At 29.8% G+C, this 12,342-nt stretch overlaps 1 protein-coding gene across 1 annotated transcript in view; it reads left to right on the plus strand.

The window, feature by feature from the left end:
* LOC128183325 (phosphatidylinositol phosphatase PTPRQ-like) overlaps positions 1–12,342 on the plus strand; it is a 97,344-nt gene that overhangs the window by 19,823 nt on the left and 65,179 nt on the right. The window contains exons 10-21 of the mRNA XM_052852286.1: positions 439–495; positions 795–845; positions 1,026–1,067; positions 3,074–3,118; positions 5,201–5,257; positions 5,834–5,890; positions 6,175–6,225; positions 6,689–6,745; positions 7,396–7,446; positions 7,598–7,648; positions 8,693–8,752; positions 8,934–9,002. Of these exons, the coding sequence (XP_052708246.1) occupies positions 439–495; positions 795–845; positions 1,026–1,067; positions 3,074–3,118; positions 5,201–5,257; positions 5,834–5,890; positions 6,175–6,225; positions 6,689–6,745; positions 7,396–7,446; positions 7,598–7,648; positions 8,693–8,752; positions 8,934–9,002 (648 nt within the window). The remainder of the gene's footprint in view (positions 1–438; positions 496–794; positions 846–1,025; positions 1,068–3,073; positions 3,119–5,200; positions 5,258–5,833; positions 5,891–6,174; positions 6,226–6,688; positions 6,746–7,395; positions 7,447–7,597; positions 7,649–8,692; positions 8,753–8,933; positions 9,003–12,342) is intronic.

A 12,342-nucleotide genomic window follows, 5' to 3' on the forward strand; every position in this document is an offset into this window, starting at 1 on the left:
GGAAATTTTGATTCCGCGTCCTTGGTTTAAAAAATAGCGTAATGTTCAAAGAAAAATTAATTCGTACCAAAAATAATTGTTAGGTCGTGTTTGAACACATTCAGATTTTTTTTTGTCAAGTCGTTCTTGAAATCGGAAAAGTTTTTGTTAATTCGTACTTAATATCACTCGGATTTTGTTAAGTCGTACCAGGAATAATTCCATTTTTTCATCTTTTTATTTTAGTTACTCTTGTTGTTGGTTTAAGAGCTCTGCTTCTTTTAGGAACTTCCGGCTTTACTTCTGACATTAACGGAAGACCCACTCGTTGCTTTGCAACGAGCTTTGCTCTAGTTATTTCTACATTAGTAGGATATAATTTATATATAGATAATGGTCTGATATTGATGTGCTTTGTTCACTAAGTTAAACGTGATATGTTACTTTTTATGATAACAGTTTCATCGGAAACAAACTCACCTCCCATCAAATCAGAAGAGACAGAAACCAAACTTGGTAATATTATTTTATCCGGTTATTTTCAGTTGATTTTCTAACTGAAAAACATTAGAATTCAGTATCTGACCGGCATTGAAATGTTCTATGTCATTACTTTGTTGTTTTTAGCTGTTTTGGGATTTTTGTATATCTTGGTAATGGAAAATTGTTTTGAATAGATACTTCTATTCTAAAATTTTACTGCATGAGAAAACTTCAATATTCTATGTAAAGCAAGTTCAAAGGTTACTTTCTTTATACCTTTTTATTATGATATCTTAAAATTTAAAATTAAACACTTCTCTTTTGTTTTAAAGGTGCTTCAGAAATATTCCTACCCAATTCCGTTACCATCAAACCTGCGAGAGGTATTGCATCTTTGATTAGAATTAATTTAAACATTATCATAGTATTGCTTTTCCATGTATTGCATTATAAAAATTCCCATATCTATATTTACATATCCATATATTGCTTTATAAAAATGCCTTTGAAAACAACTGTTAAAAAAACGCTAACCATAGCAATTTTATTTTTGATTTTTACAGATTCAACAACAGTAAACACAAAAGAAAGTGACCCCGATTCAGGTATGGCTAATGGAAGGTCATTCTATAATATCAACACACACAAGAAGGTTTAATAAAAATGGGGATTGAGATAAAATTTTGTGAAACGTAAAAACAAATTAGGATGGAAAAGGCCGGTCTCAATCGGTCCAGTTCTATTTCCATGCTAAAAGTTTCCTGAATATTATTTCAACATTACGATAAAATGAAACTATTAAAAAAACAAAGAAATAATGATGATTTATGTAGTATTTTTTACAAATTCACCGAAAACACAATCACCTTTCATCAAATTAGAAGCTCCTAAATTCACAAATGGTATTTTCAATTAAAACAATCAAGGGACTAGTTTTAAACCAATACTGTAGATTCCTTATTTTACGCGAGTACTTAATTCCGCGATTCAATGATTTACCATCAAATCGCGAGAACTTAAAATCGCGAATGCCAAAATTTTATCATAGTTTCATGTAGTTTACATGTGTCCTAAAATTAAAAACGAGATTTTAGAATTCACAAGACGGGCTTCTAGCGATTTTACGCGGATATTAATTCCTCGCGTTTAATTAGGAATTTACAGTATTCAGATTTTATTCTAAGAAAAGTCTTATAGTCATTGGCATGTCTTAAGTAACTTTCACGACATGTTGCCCATTGAAATTCTTTTTTTCAAATAACCCTTTAGCGAATTTTTTTTTACTTACAATGCAAATGGTTGATATATCAACATTCAATTACCCTATTATGTTTATATTTGGCTTTATTGTTTTTTATTCGTCGGGCTTTTTTCTGACTTTTTTATTTGTTTTTTTTTTGAATAATTTTTAAAAAAAAAGCTTTTGGTTATCACTTATTGTGTTTTAATTAACAGCATCAACCCAAACAGGAACAAGAGCAAGATTAAGCAACCGCTATTTCGGTTTTAATGACTTTGTTATTTGGATTGGTAGTTGAATAATATTTAAAACTTACAAAAATAAATAACACTGAAATGGTTTGTAAAGACATCAAAAAGTTAAAATCAAACTCAGATGGGAAAAATTCTGGCCCAAATCGCTGAAGTAAAACAATGATAATTATTTCTATAGTCTGTCCAAAGTTATTGCTTCCATCAATTTTTGATGATTTTTAATAAAAATACACGAAAGAAGAAATCGATGAAATAAAAAATATCCAAGATATCTTCATTGACAAATCATCCCTTTTCACTCATAAAAGTTAACATGTACGAAAACAAATTTCTTACGAAGATTTATATTGGGAAATGTTTACATCTTTTTTTTTATTCGGAAGTACTTGGGACACCTCGGGTAATTTTTAAACGTTATAATCCGGGCTTATTAATGGCTGATGCACCGCAAAATCCCCGTAGACTTTCTATTTTTGGATGTGTATTGAAACCTGATGCGGTAGAGGTGGCGTTTCAAAACAGTAATCTGGATATTTTTCATATTAGTGGTTGAACGTAGTTTGAGCACAAAGGCATTTATTATTATCGAAATATCAAGCGAAAAGTGGTGGAAGCAAAAACTTGGGACAGAGTATACAAAAGGAGACAATTCATCAATTGAAAATGGTCTGATATTGATCTGCATCATTTATAGGTTAAACGTGTTATGTTACATTGTGATTGTTTCAGAAACAGAAACCGATTCAGCTTCCATTATATCAGAAATTCTAGAAACCAAAATTGGTTATACATGTATCAACTGGGTTTTTTAATAAGGCGCAGTTTTATGCAAATACATTGCGTCCCTTAAAATCTTTATACAATCCTTATTTTCAAATATTGCTAATAGAAAATTCATAATAGTTTGAAGAAGATGCTGCAGCCAAACAATAATAACTTATACAAGAAACCTGCAAAAGGTGTTCTATGTTTTAATAATGTGGTTAAAAATATAGTTAAAATTTGACTTATCCTTATTGCTTTTTAAGAACTTCTGGTCATCTGTAGATAAAACATATCTTTAACATACAGGCTGTAACAAATTAATAAGTATGAAACTTTTACCTCTTATTAACAGCATCAAAAAAAGCAAAAACAACACCAGCAAGGGACCTCGATTCAGGTATACATTATACTGGACAAAACATTAAAATTAATGAGGTTGGCACCTGAAATTATAGTAATGTCAATCATCCGAAAACAACTTAGATATAAAGATGGGGACCTATAATGTTCATTTATTTTATTTTTGACCAATGTCACACGGCATTTTATTTTAAATATAAGGCCCCAAACAGGAACGATAATATTTATGAAATTTTAGCTAAAATTTGACATAGAAATTGATAATTTGAATAAATCAAACTCATATATAGTATGAACTATTATTTGGTTATGATTTTAATAGAGTATGAAGTTGAATACTTGAAGTGACTATAAAAGTAAAATTAAAGTCAAAGTTTAAAAATTAAAAATTCTTGCTTTATTGGTGGCTTCAAAGGCCAGTGCATAATGAACCCAACAACGGATGTTACAAAATTTTGGAGTAATCAAATTAAAACGCAAATAACAAAAATTATAGTAATGTCAATTTTCCAAAATTTTGCATACAAATAGATAAACATTTCATGTTTCATTTAAAAATAAAACAAGTATGGGTCACATCTCAGAAATATGAGATATAACATGAAATAAGCTAATTTTAGGCCAAAATTGGAGTAAATTTTTCTTAACTTTCATGAAATTTAAGCTAAATATGCCAAAGTGCATCTTCGCTAGCCAAGGGTTTTCGGTCCACTTTGCTCCCCATAAACCCTTGGCGGATTTCATTACGAAAACTCGGTGATGTGGTGGCGCTATCTAGCGAGCAACTTGAGTTGCGCCCCTTGCATATTTACATTTTAATCGAATTAAACAACAGGTTATATACACACTACGGCATTAATACAACTTGAAAACATGTTGACTACCGAATATCGGAACATAATTAACGATGCTATTAAATACGAATTAAGTTATAACCTAGGGAAAGCACGGAATGTTTTATTCATAGTGTTTTGTAAGGACCTGTACCGAGAGTGAAAAAGTCGCCGATTTATATGAAAGCTTTCATACCATAAAATCATGTATCGTTGTCGTGAATATTGCAGACCAAAGAAATTAGATAAAACAGAGCTCACTGAACCTTTAAAAGCAATAACCATAAGTAGGAACGTATATATACTAACGGGATAGGCAACTTCTACATTCGCCATGTTTACTTCCCATGCTATCACGCGAGCCTTGACAAGTTTGTAGAACTATGGTCAATCCCAGTAAAATATATAGGTTTTTAAAGCGATCTGGTTAGAAAATCGTTGGGGAGGCACTGTACTTGTGTCTCTATTTGTTAAAAGCACCGAATGTTTTACCAAAGATCACACATGTGTTTTCTTTTAAAGTTTATATTTACAAGCACTGCGATTGGATCAGCTACTCGCAGCTGCAGCCAATCATAAAACAGATCTTGTCACCGAGTTTTCGTAATGAAATCCGCCAAGGGTTTATGGGGAGCAAAGTGGACCGAAAACCCTTGGCTAGCGAAGATGGCCAAAGTGTATCGATAGAAATATCAAAATAATGTTTAAATGTGTTTTTTAGAACATAATGAATATATCGTAAAACACAAACTATCTAGAAGTTTGGTCTGCGCTGAAAATTAGAAAGCTAAATTAACAATACTCTTAAACTAGTGAGTTATGAAAATTGTTCACTTCCTTATTGAAAACCTTCCGCCACAAAAAATAGCCCCTTACTAAACTCTATAAAAATTTAATTTTTTTTTTTTAAAATTATTTAATATAGTTTATTTGGCATCGAAAATATAAATTTACTGCTAGAATGAATATGTGATGAAGAATTTTCAGACTAGAGGTGACACAAAATGGCTACCTAAAACCTAAGGAGCGAACCTTTTTAACTTATACCAATACTAAAAAATAGCAAAATACATGTAATTAAAAGATTATATACAAAATGTCGATTATTTTTCTTTGATTTAAAAATTGACGATTTAAATCTTCCTTATTCAAAGATTGTGCGAAAAAGGTTTTTATGTTTATGTTTTTTACATCGGGATAAACAGGTTAAAAAGATTAAGATCTTTAATATGAATTGTTTGACATTGGAATCTAATAGGATAACGTGTATTGTATCATTTTTACAGAACCACCAGAAACATATTCAACTTCTATGAAATCAGAAGCTGCAGAAACCGAATTTGGTAATATTTATTATACAATAAGTGAATTATGTTTAATAATACGCTGATTTATGCAGATGTTATAAGGCTTAGGTAGTATACAACCATTTTTGTCATGTTATATTGTTGATTTGGTTATGGTTAACAGTTTCAAATGAATGAAAAATTTACTTCATAAGAGAAAATTTGTTATGATATGTAAAGTTAATTCATTTGACATTCTTCCTTGTTTTCATACTAGTATGGCTTAATCTAGAAAATCAATAGACATGAAAGTTTTACCTCTTTTTAACAGCATCAACAAAAACAACACCAATAAGATACCGCGATATAGATATAAATTTTACTCGACAGAACATTGAGAAAACTCGTACTAATACTCAAAAAAGCAAACAATTAAAAGATTACATACAAAATGTTGATTTCTTTACTTTGATTTACAAATGGACGATTCATATCTCCCTCAATCAAAATTTGTGCGAAAAGATTTTTATAAGTTTATTATTTTTACATCAGGATAAAAAGGCTAAGATCTTTAACATGAATTGTTTTACATTGAAATCTAACAAGATAACATGTAATGTATCATTTTTACAGAACCATCAGAAACAGATTCAACTTCTATCAAATCAGAAGCTCCAGAAACCGAATTTGGTAATATTTATTATACAATAAGTAAATTATGTTTAGTGATACGCTGATTTATGCAGATATCATAAGGCCTAGGTATTTTTATAAACCATTTATAAACCATGCATTTATATTGGTGATTTATGGTGTGGATCACATTTTCAAATGAATAAAAAATATGTTTATAAGAGAAAGTTTGTAATTAGATGTAACGTTATTACAGTTGACCTTCTTCTTCCTTGTTTTCATACTAGTATAACTTAATTTTGATTTTCCTGATGTTGATCTTTTTATTTTTTTTATTACAGGTACACAACAACCATCTTTCCATAATTTCGAATCCCACGAACTTGCAGATGGTATTTTATATATAATACAAATGATTTGAAAAATTCGTCGAACGTTTTGTTTTCACTGTTAGTTTATAAGAAGTTTCTAGACACCACTAGATTAAATTATATTTCTGTAAAAAAAAATAAAAAAGAAAAGAAAAAGCAATTGTAGTTTATCAATAAACATGAAAATTTTAAGACAAAAACAATAGGGGACGCCGACTTAGGTTGATTTTTCACATAGAATCGACATTTTGTAAATAATTAATATTTTTATTAAAAATATTTTAAAATACACATATGCTAATAGAATACATGATGTATCAATTTAAACTCTATTTTAACAATGATAGGTTTATTTAAGACAGGTATATCTTGTCTTTAATTACATTTCTGTAATTATTGTTTCCTATTAAATTTAATATCAATCAAAAACAACATTGCATGACATAGTTATCTAAAATGGATGTGTAATGTATTGTTTTTACAGAATCATCGGAAACAGATTCGCCTCCCTTCAAATCAGATGCCCCAGCAATTAATCCTGGTAACATCAGTTTCAATTAATGATGTCTACTTTTAAAGTTATATACATTTTTGCAAATATGATAGAGCTTTTCTTTATTTTAAACAAATTATTTTCTTAAAATATTGCTGACGGATAATGATTTGAAATAAATACTGAAAAGAAACTGTTATTTATTTCATAAAGTTTTATATATAGTTACCCATCAGATCTGTCGTAAACTTTTAAATATTATATTGTTGGCTATTTACCATGATTTAGTGAAGAAATATTTCAGCTTTGAAATTTGAACATTTTTTTTTTCCTTTATACATGTTCACAGCTCTATATCCAAAGGAAAACAATAAAGCCTAAAATGGCTGTGAGCATCCATCGCGCTTGATGTGAATTAAATGTCTCCTTTTTCTACCTTTTTAATCAGCTCTTAATATGACAATTTTATTTTTGTGAGCATCAACAGCAAATGCAAAGACAGCAATAATTAGTGAGTCCAATTCAGGTATACATGTAGAAATGTACAAGTTATTTAGGTCGATATTTCAATGTAATTTATTCTCATAAAAATTAATCAAAAAACGAAGGTGAGTATTGAAATATGAATTATATCGTGAACAATTTAATTGAAAAGGGGTTTGTTCAGTTAACGAAAAAAGCATTCTTTTGTTTTACAGATAATCTAGAACCAACAATCCCTAATTATGAAACCCTTGGACCTTCAAAGGGTATTGTATTTCATTTAAATGTATTTTTTTCACCAGTAATTGGAAGGTTTTCTGCCATCTCTAAATTATTGTTAAATCATAAATTTATTTCTCATTAAAATATGACAGTATCAATTATAAATGCATTTTAACAAATTTATTCATTTTATAGAAAAATCTGAATTGCTTTCAAGACATACGATAACCTCCAGAGCTACGAAGGGTATGAAAATATGTTTTCATAATTGATAAATTGCTTAATAAATCCTGCATGTTTGAAATAATGATATTCACTTATGTTTAAGATAAGCAACGACAAAATGTTTTAGCCCTTTTATCCAACATGAACTTCTGAATTTTGAGATGTTTCAATGGACAAACAGACAACTGAGTTTATTATCATTAACTATATAAATAATTAAAATGTATAAAAATATATATACATTAATATTTTCACCATAATTATTTGTAGGTTTACCCCTGATTGACCTTTCTAGAAAGCGTTTAAGTTTTTTTAATAGCCTGAATAGACAGGTACTTCAAGTCTCAATATAGTATTTGAGTTGAGTAATCGATATTTGTTCGATTCTGCACATAGCGTTTTGAGTTTATAGGCATTTAAATCCCAATGGATTCGATACGATGACTTCTACAAACTTACAATCTTGTGAGCCCAATTTCTTTACACTTTATTTACTAGAGAAACAGATGTATTTTCTCACGAAATATCAAAATTCATACATTGTAAAAAAAAATGTTTTATTTGTACTTTTTAAAGACCAATGTTCTAAGCCAAATTTTATTCGCCTGCAGGAATTTTTGTAAGGTTCGCAAGAGCCTCATTGTCGGGAATATTTCTCGCCCTTAACCAGGCGTTGCTATATGCATTTAATTGAAACACTGTGTAGAAAGACTTAATCGCGAAATATAGTTGCAACGAAACATACTCTTCGGTAAATTGCAAAAAAAATTTGTTGCAAATAAATGTTGGATTAAAATATATAGTTTTTTTTTCAAAATTTAGCTGTATTTTATATGTACAAATTGTATAAGGGTATAAATTTAATAAAGGGAAAGCAAAATACCAAGGTCTTAAAACCTTTTAACTAGATATGTGTATTTTAAAAAAAATATGTTTAAACATGCAAATTGTACGATGTGTTGTACCAAGATGCAATTTTAAAGAAAGGAACATTGGGTTTTCAACAATCTTGACAATAACTTTAGAAAGATATCTTAATATCTTCCTATATTTTACTCTTTTTAGCCACAAAAAGTAAAGATCCTCATTCAACAACTAATGTGGATGAAGAAATAACAACTACAGGTACTGTGATTCTATCAGTTGTTAACTGTGTTCAAATACGGTCATTGCAAAGGTGTGAAGTACAACTGAGGGTAGAATAATAGTGATTTTAAAAAAAATCAATACAAGTCGAATGTCAAACATGTAGAATTTTTTAAGTTCATGCATAAAACTTCGTGTATTTTTTACTTGTCCCATTTAGTAATAAGTACGATGGAATTAACCACAATTGACAGCACAGAAATGACGGATAAAACAACGACTATAGGTGGTAATAAAGTACACCTACGAAATTACAATAACACCCCAAAAAACAAAACTTATTACTGTAAACGTATTACATTTGGCGGTGTATTCTATTTTGCGCTTTTGGCGGAGTGCGGCCCTACGCTAAACCAACTACATCACTAATTGCCATACATCTATGTATAAGAATAGTCACATTCAGGATTACGCTAATTCAAATGTATGCAAACTTGTTCGAAAACTAATTTCCGCCAAATATCGTACACACCAAATACAATACGTTTACAGCATAACTTCTAATATATGCTTATAGTAATGTCATTAACTTTGCATATGTGTATAAGTTCCTTACTAAATTTGATATAAACTATAGATATTCTGAAAACATACCTTGCTTAATCATTTCTCATCTGGTCGGTTTGTTTCGACAACTTGCATATTTTAGACAGCTTTTTGCACACTTTTTGTCACTTGCACGAGTTATCCTTCATTAACAATGTGGGAGAAATAATATTTGTCTTCATTTTAATTTGTTGTCAAATGTTGTTGTCTATAGGATTGATTTTTAGCTCACCTAAGCTTAAGCTAAAAACTCAGGTGAGCTATTCTGATCACTTTTTGTTCAGAGTCCGTCCGCCCGTCAATTTTAACTTCTTATTTAAGACCACTAGGCCGATTGCAACTTAATCTTGGCACACAATGTTCTTTGGTAAAGGATACTCAAATTCGTTTTTAATTGAAGGGATAAACCCTCTTCCAACGGAAAACAATTAAGAATTAATTTTTAAATAAAATTGATAGCATTAAAAGTCTTCTTCTCGAAAAGCCATTGGCAAGAAAAGTTGAAACTTTTTGTATAAGCATTTCCATGATGCGCTGATTTTATTTTTTTAAATCATAATTGCCAGATGTGGAGTGAAGGAGAGGGCCGAATTTTTACACAGGAATATATAGAAAAAATCTTCGTCTCAAATAATGTTCAAATTATGATCCCTATAGGTAGGGTAGGCGACAATGATTTTAATAAAGGGTCAAATTTTGCATAGAAATAATGCTAGAATATATAGAAAACAATAATCGTCTCAAAATCATGAATTCCAGACGAATCAAAGTACTGAGAGTACTGAAAGACGGGGTCTTGAAAGTTTGAATTTGTAATTGTCCTGGATTTCCTCGAATATGCTTCCAAAATTTATGAGTTTTAATTAGTTGTTACAATCTATGTTAATTCGGCTTTTTTGCAATTGTCTGATACTTTGTCTAAATTTTACTCAATCCCGGCCTTCATAATTGTAGAAAATTGACACAACGGTATACTATGTAAAATAAGACCCCAATGAAAAAATTTCAAAATTACTACTAACCGGGAATATCAAAGAACTTTATCAAAGTAGATAATTTTAATCATTAGATTTAATCAATTTTGTGATGCAGGAGAAAATCCACAAGTCAGACGGTATCCGTAATAAAAGTTTTATGAAAACCCCGAAAACTCTAAAACTGCTGAATTAACAAACAAACGGAACATTTGTATACCGATCACAAACACAAGCACCTGACGTTAGAAATATTTTTTTTACAATAAGATTCCAAGAACTTTGACAATTAAAAGATTTGTCACGGTCACCATTTTGATTTTAAGACCGACTTTTCTGACACGATTTTCTTCATTTGCGATTCATGCAAAATTAATAGGTAAAAATAGATCCGTTCGCAACTTACTACTTTTTGTGTAAACTCGTGCATTACCTACACGGATTACGATACAACCGTTCCTTTCATTAAAAATCATACTCCGAAAATCAGAGACATAAATAACTGAGATTGTCAACTCTACCATTAACGTGTAAATGTTACGGGACCAACCTTACTTTGAGAACTACAATGTCAACAGCAATCTTGTATAAGTCATTAAATTTGAACCTGATAGTGAACTTGAACATGAACCTGTAAATATTTTATGAAATATTTACTAAAACTCTTTATTTAGTTTTTAAATTACTTTTTTAAAACTAATTGACTTTTCACAAAGTAATGGTAATGCATTACTTTACTCATGTAATGGTAATGTAATGCATTACTTCAAGAAAATTAAGTAATGGTAATGGTAATTTAATGCCGTATTCATAAAGTAATGGTAATGTAATGCATTATTTTACAATGTAATTCACCCAAGCCCGATTCCAATTAAGCCGGAAAACATGAACATTAACATTTATCTTAGTTCTTTAATCGATAGGATTGTATATATTATATGATGTATAATTCTTCCAAAATGTATAATCATACAGTCATACCGCAAGTAGACTGGAAGTCAAGAAACACCTATTTAATTTGTAAAGCATCTGTGTATAACCCGTCCCGATTTTAAACTCGGCTTGCGCATGAAGTTTAGTAGTATTAAGGTGAAAGATTGTCAATATAAAATTCACAACTTTTCAAAAATGGCACATTGCGTTTGGGAATTTTAATTTGGATTTCACCATCAACCTCTTCTATTGATTAATGAGCTCGTACACAAACTTAATTGTCAATGGCGCTGTGCATTCAGTTACGTAACTCATTCCACATTTGAGCCCGAGCAAGAAAATTTTGATCTATGAAACTATTTGTTTAATTTCTAAATAGAATTTTGTTTACACACAGAGGACTTAAACAGATTTAATGCGTGTTTTTATAATACATATTCACTGAAATGCATGAAAACTTTCTGCACTATTTTCTTACGCGTAGACTCAATTCATGTGATCTACGCGTGTCTTCGTTTGAGACTTCGGCTGACAGTAAACCAATAGACGGGGTCACGTGACCCCGTCTAAAAACGAGACCACAATAGATGGTCATTTTTTTTTTGGCAAAGGAATAGATATAGAAAAATGTTCTTCTTAAACCAATCCGCCAGCAAAGTTATAAATTTTGTGGAAGTTTGCTGGCAACGCGAAATCTAATAACAACGCAAAATATAATAAACTTTTATAATCAAATTTTGTGTCATTATATTTTGCGTTTTTTATATATAAATACATTGAATTGGACCAACTAGCAGGCAAAACAAAAAACAAAAAAATACACTAGCAGTCAAAACGCCTAAACACACACACACACAAATATATATATATATATATATATATATATATATATATATATATATATATATATATATATATATATATATATATATATATATATATATATATATATAATATGTCATACGACTATTGAAAAGTACAGAATTATAGCAACTTTTGGGTGGTTTCATCTTTGTGGGGTTTTTTTCGATAAGAGTGTTGTCTTGTGATTTCTAAACGAAATAAAACCTCAACATTTTACCACTCGTCATTTCTGATTATGATAGTATTCATTGT

The sequence above is a fragment of the Crassostrea angulata genome, chromosome 5 (assembly GCF_025612915.1).
Source record: "Crassostrea angulata isolate pt1a10 chromosome 5, ASM2561291v2, whole genome shotgun sequence".
Classification (NCBI taxonomy): domain Eukaryota; kingdom Metazoa; phylum Mollusca; class Bivalvia; order Ostreida; family Ostreidae; genus Magallana; species Magallana angulata.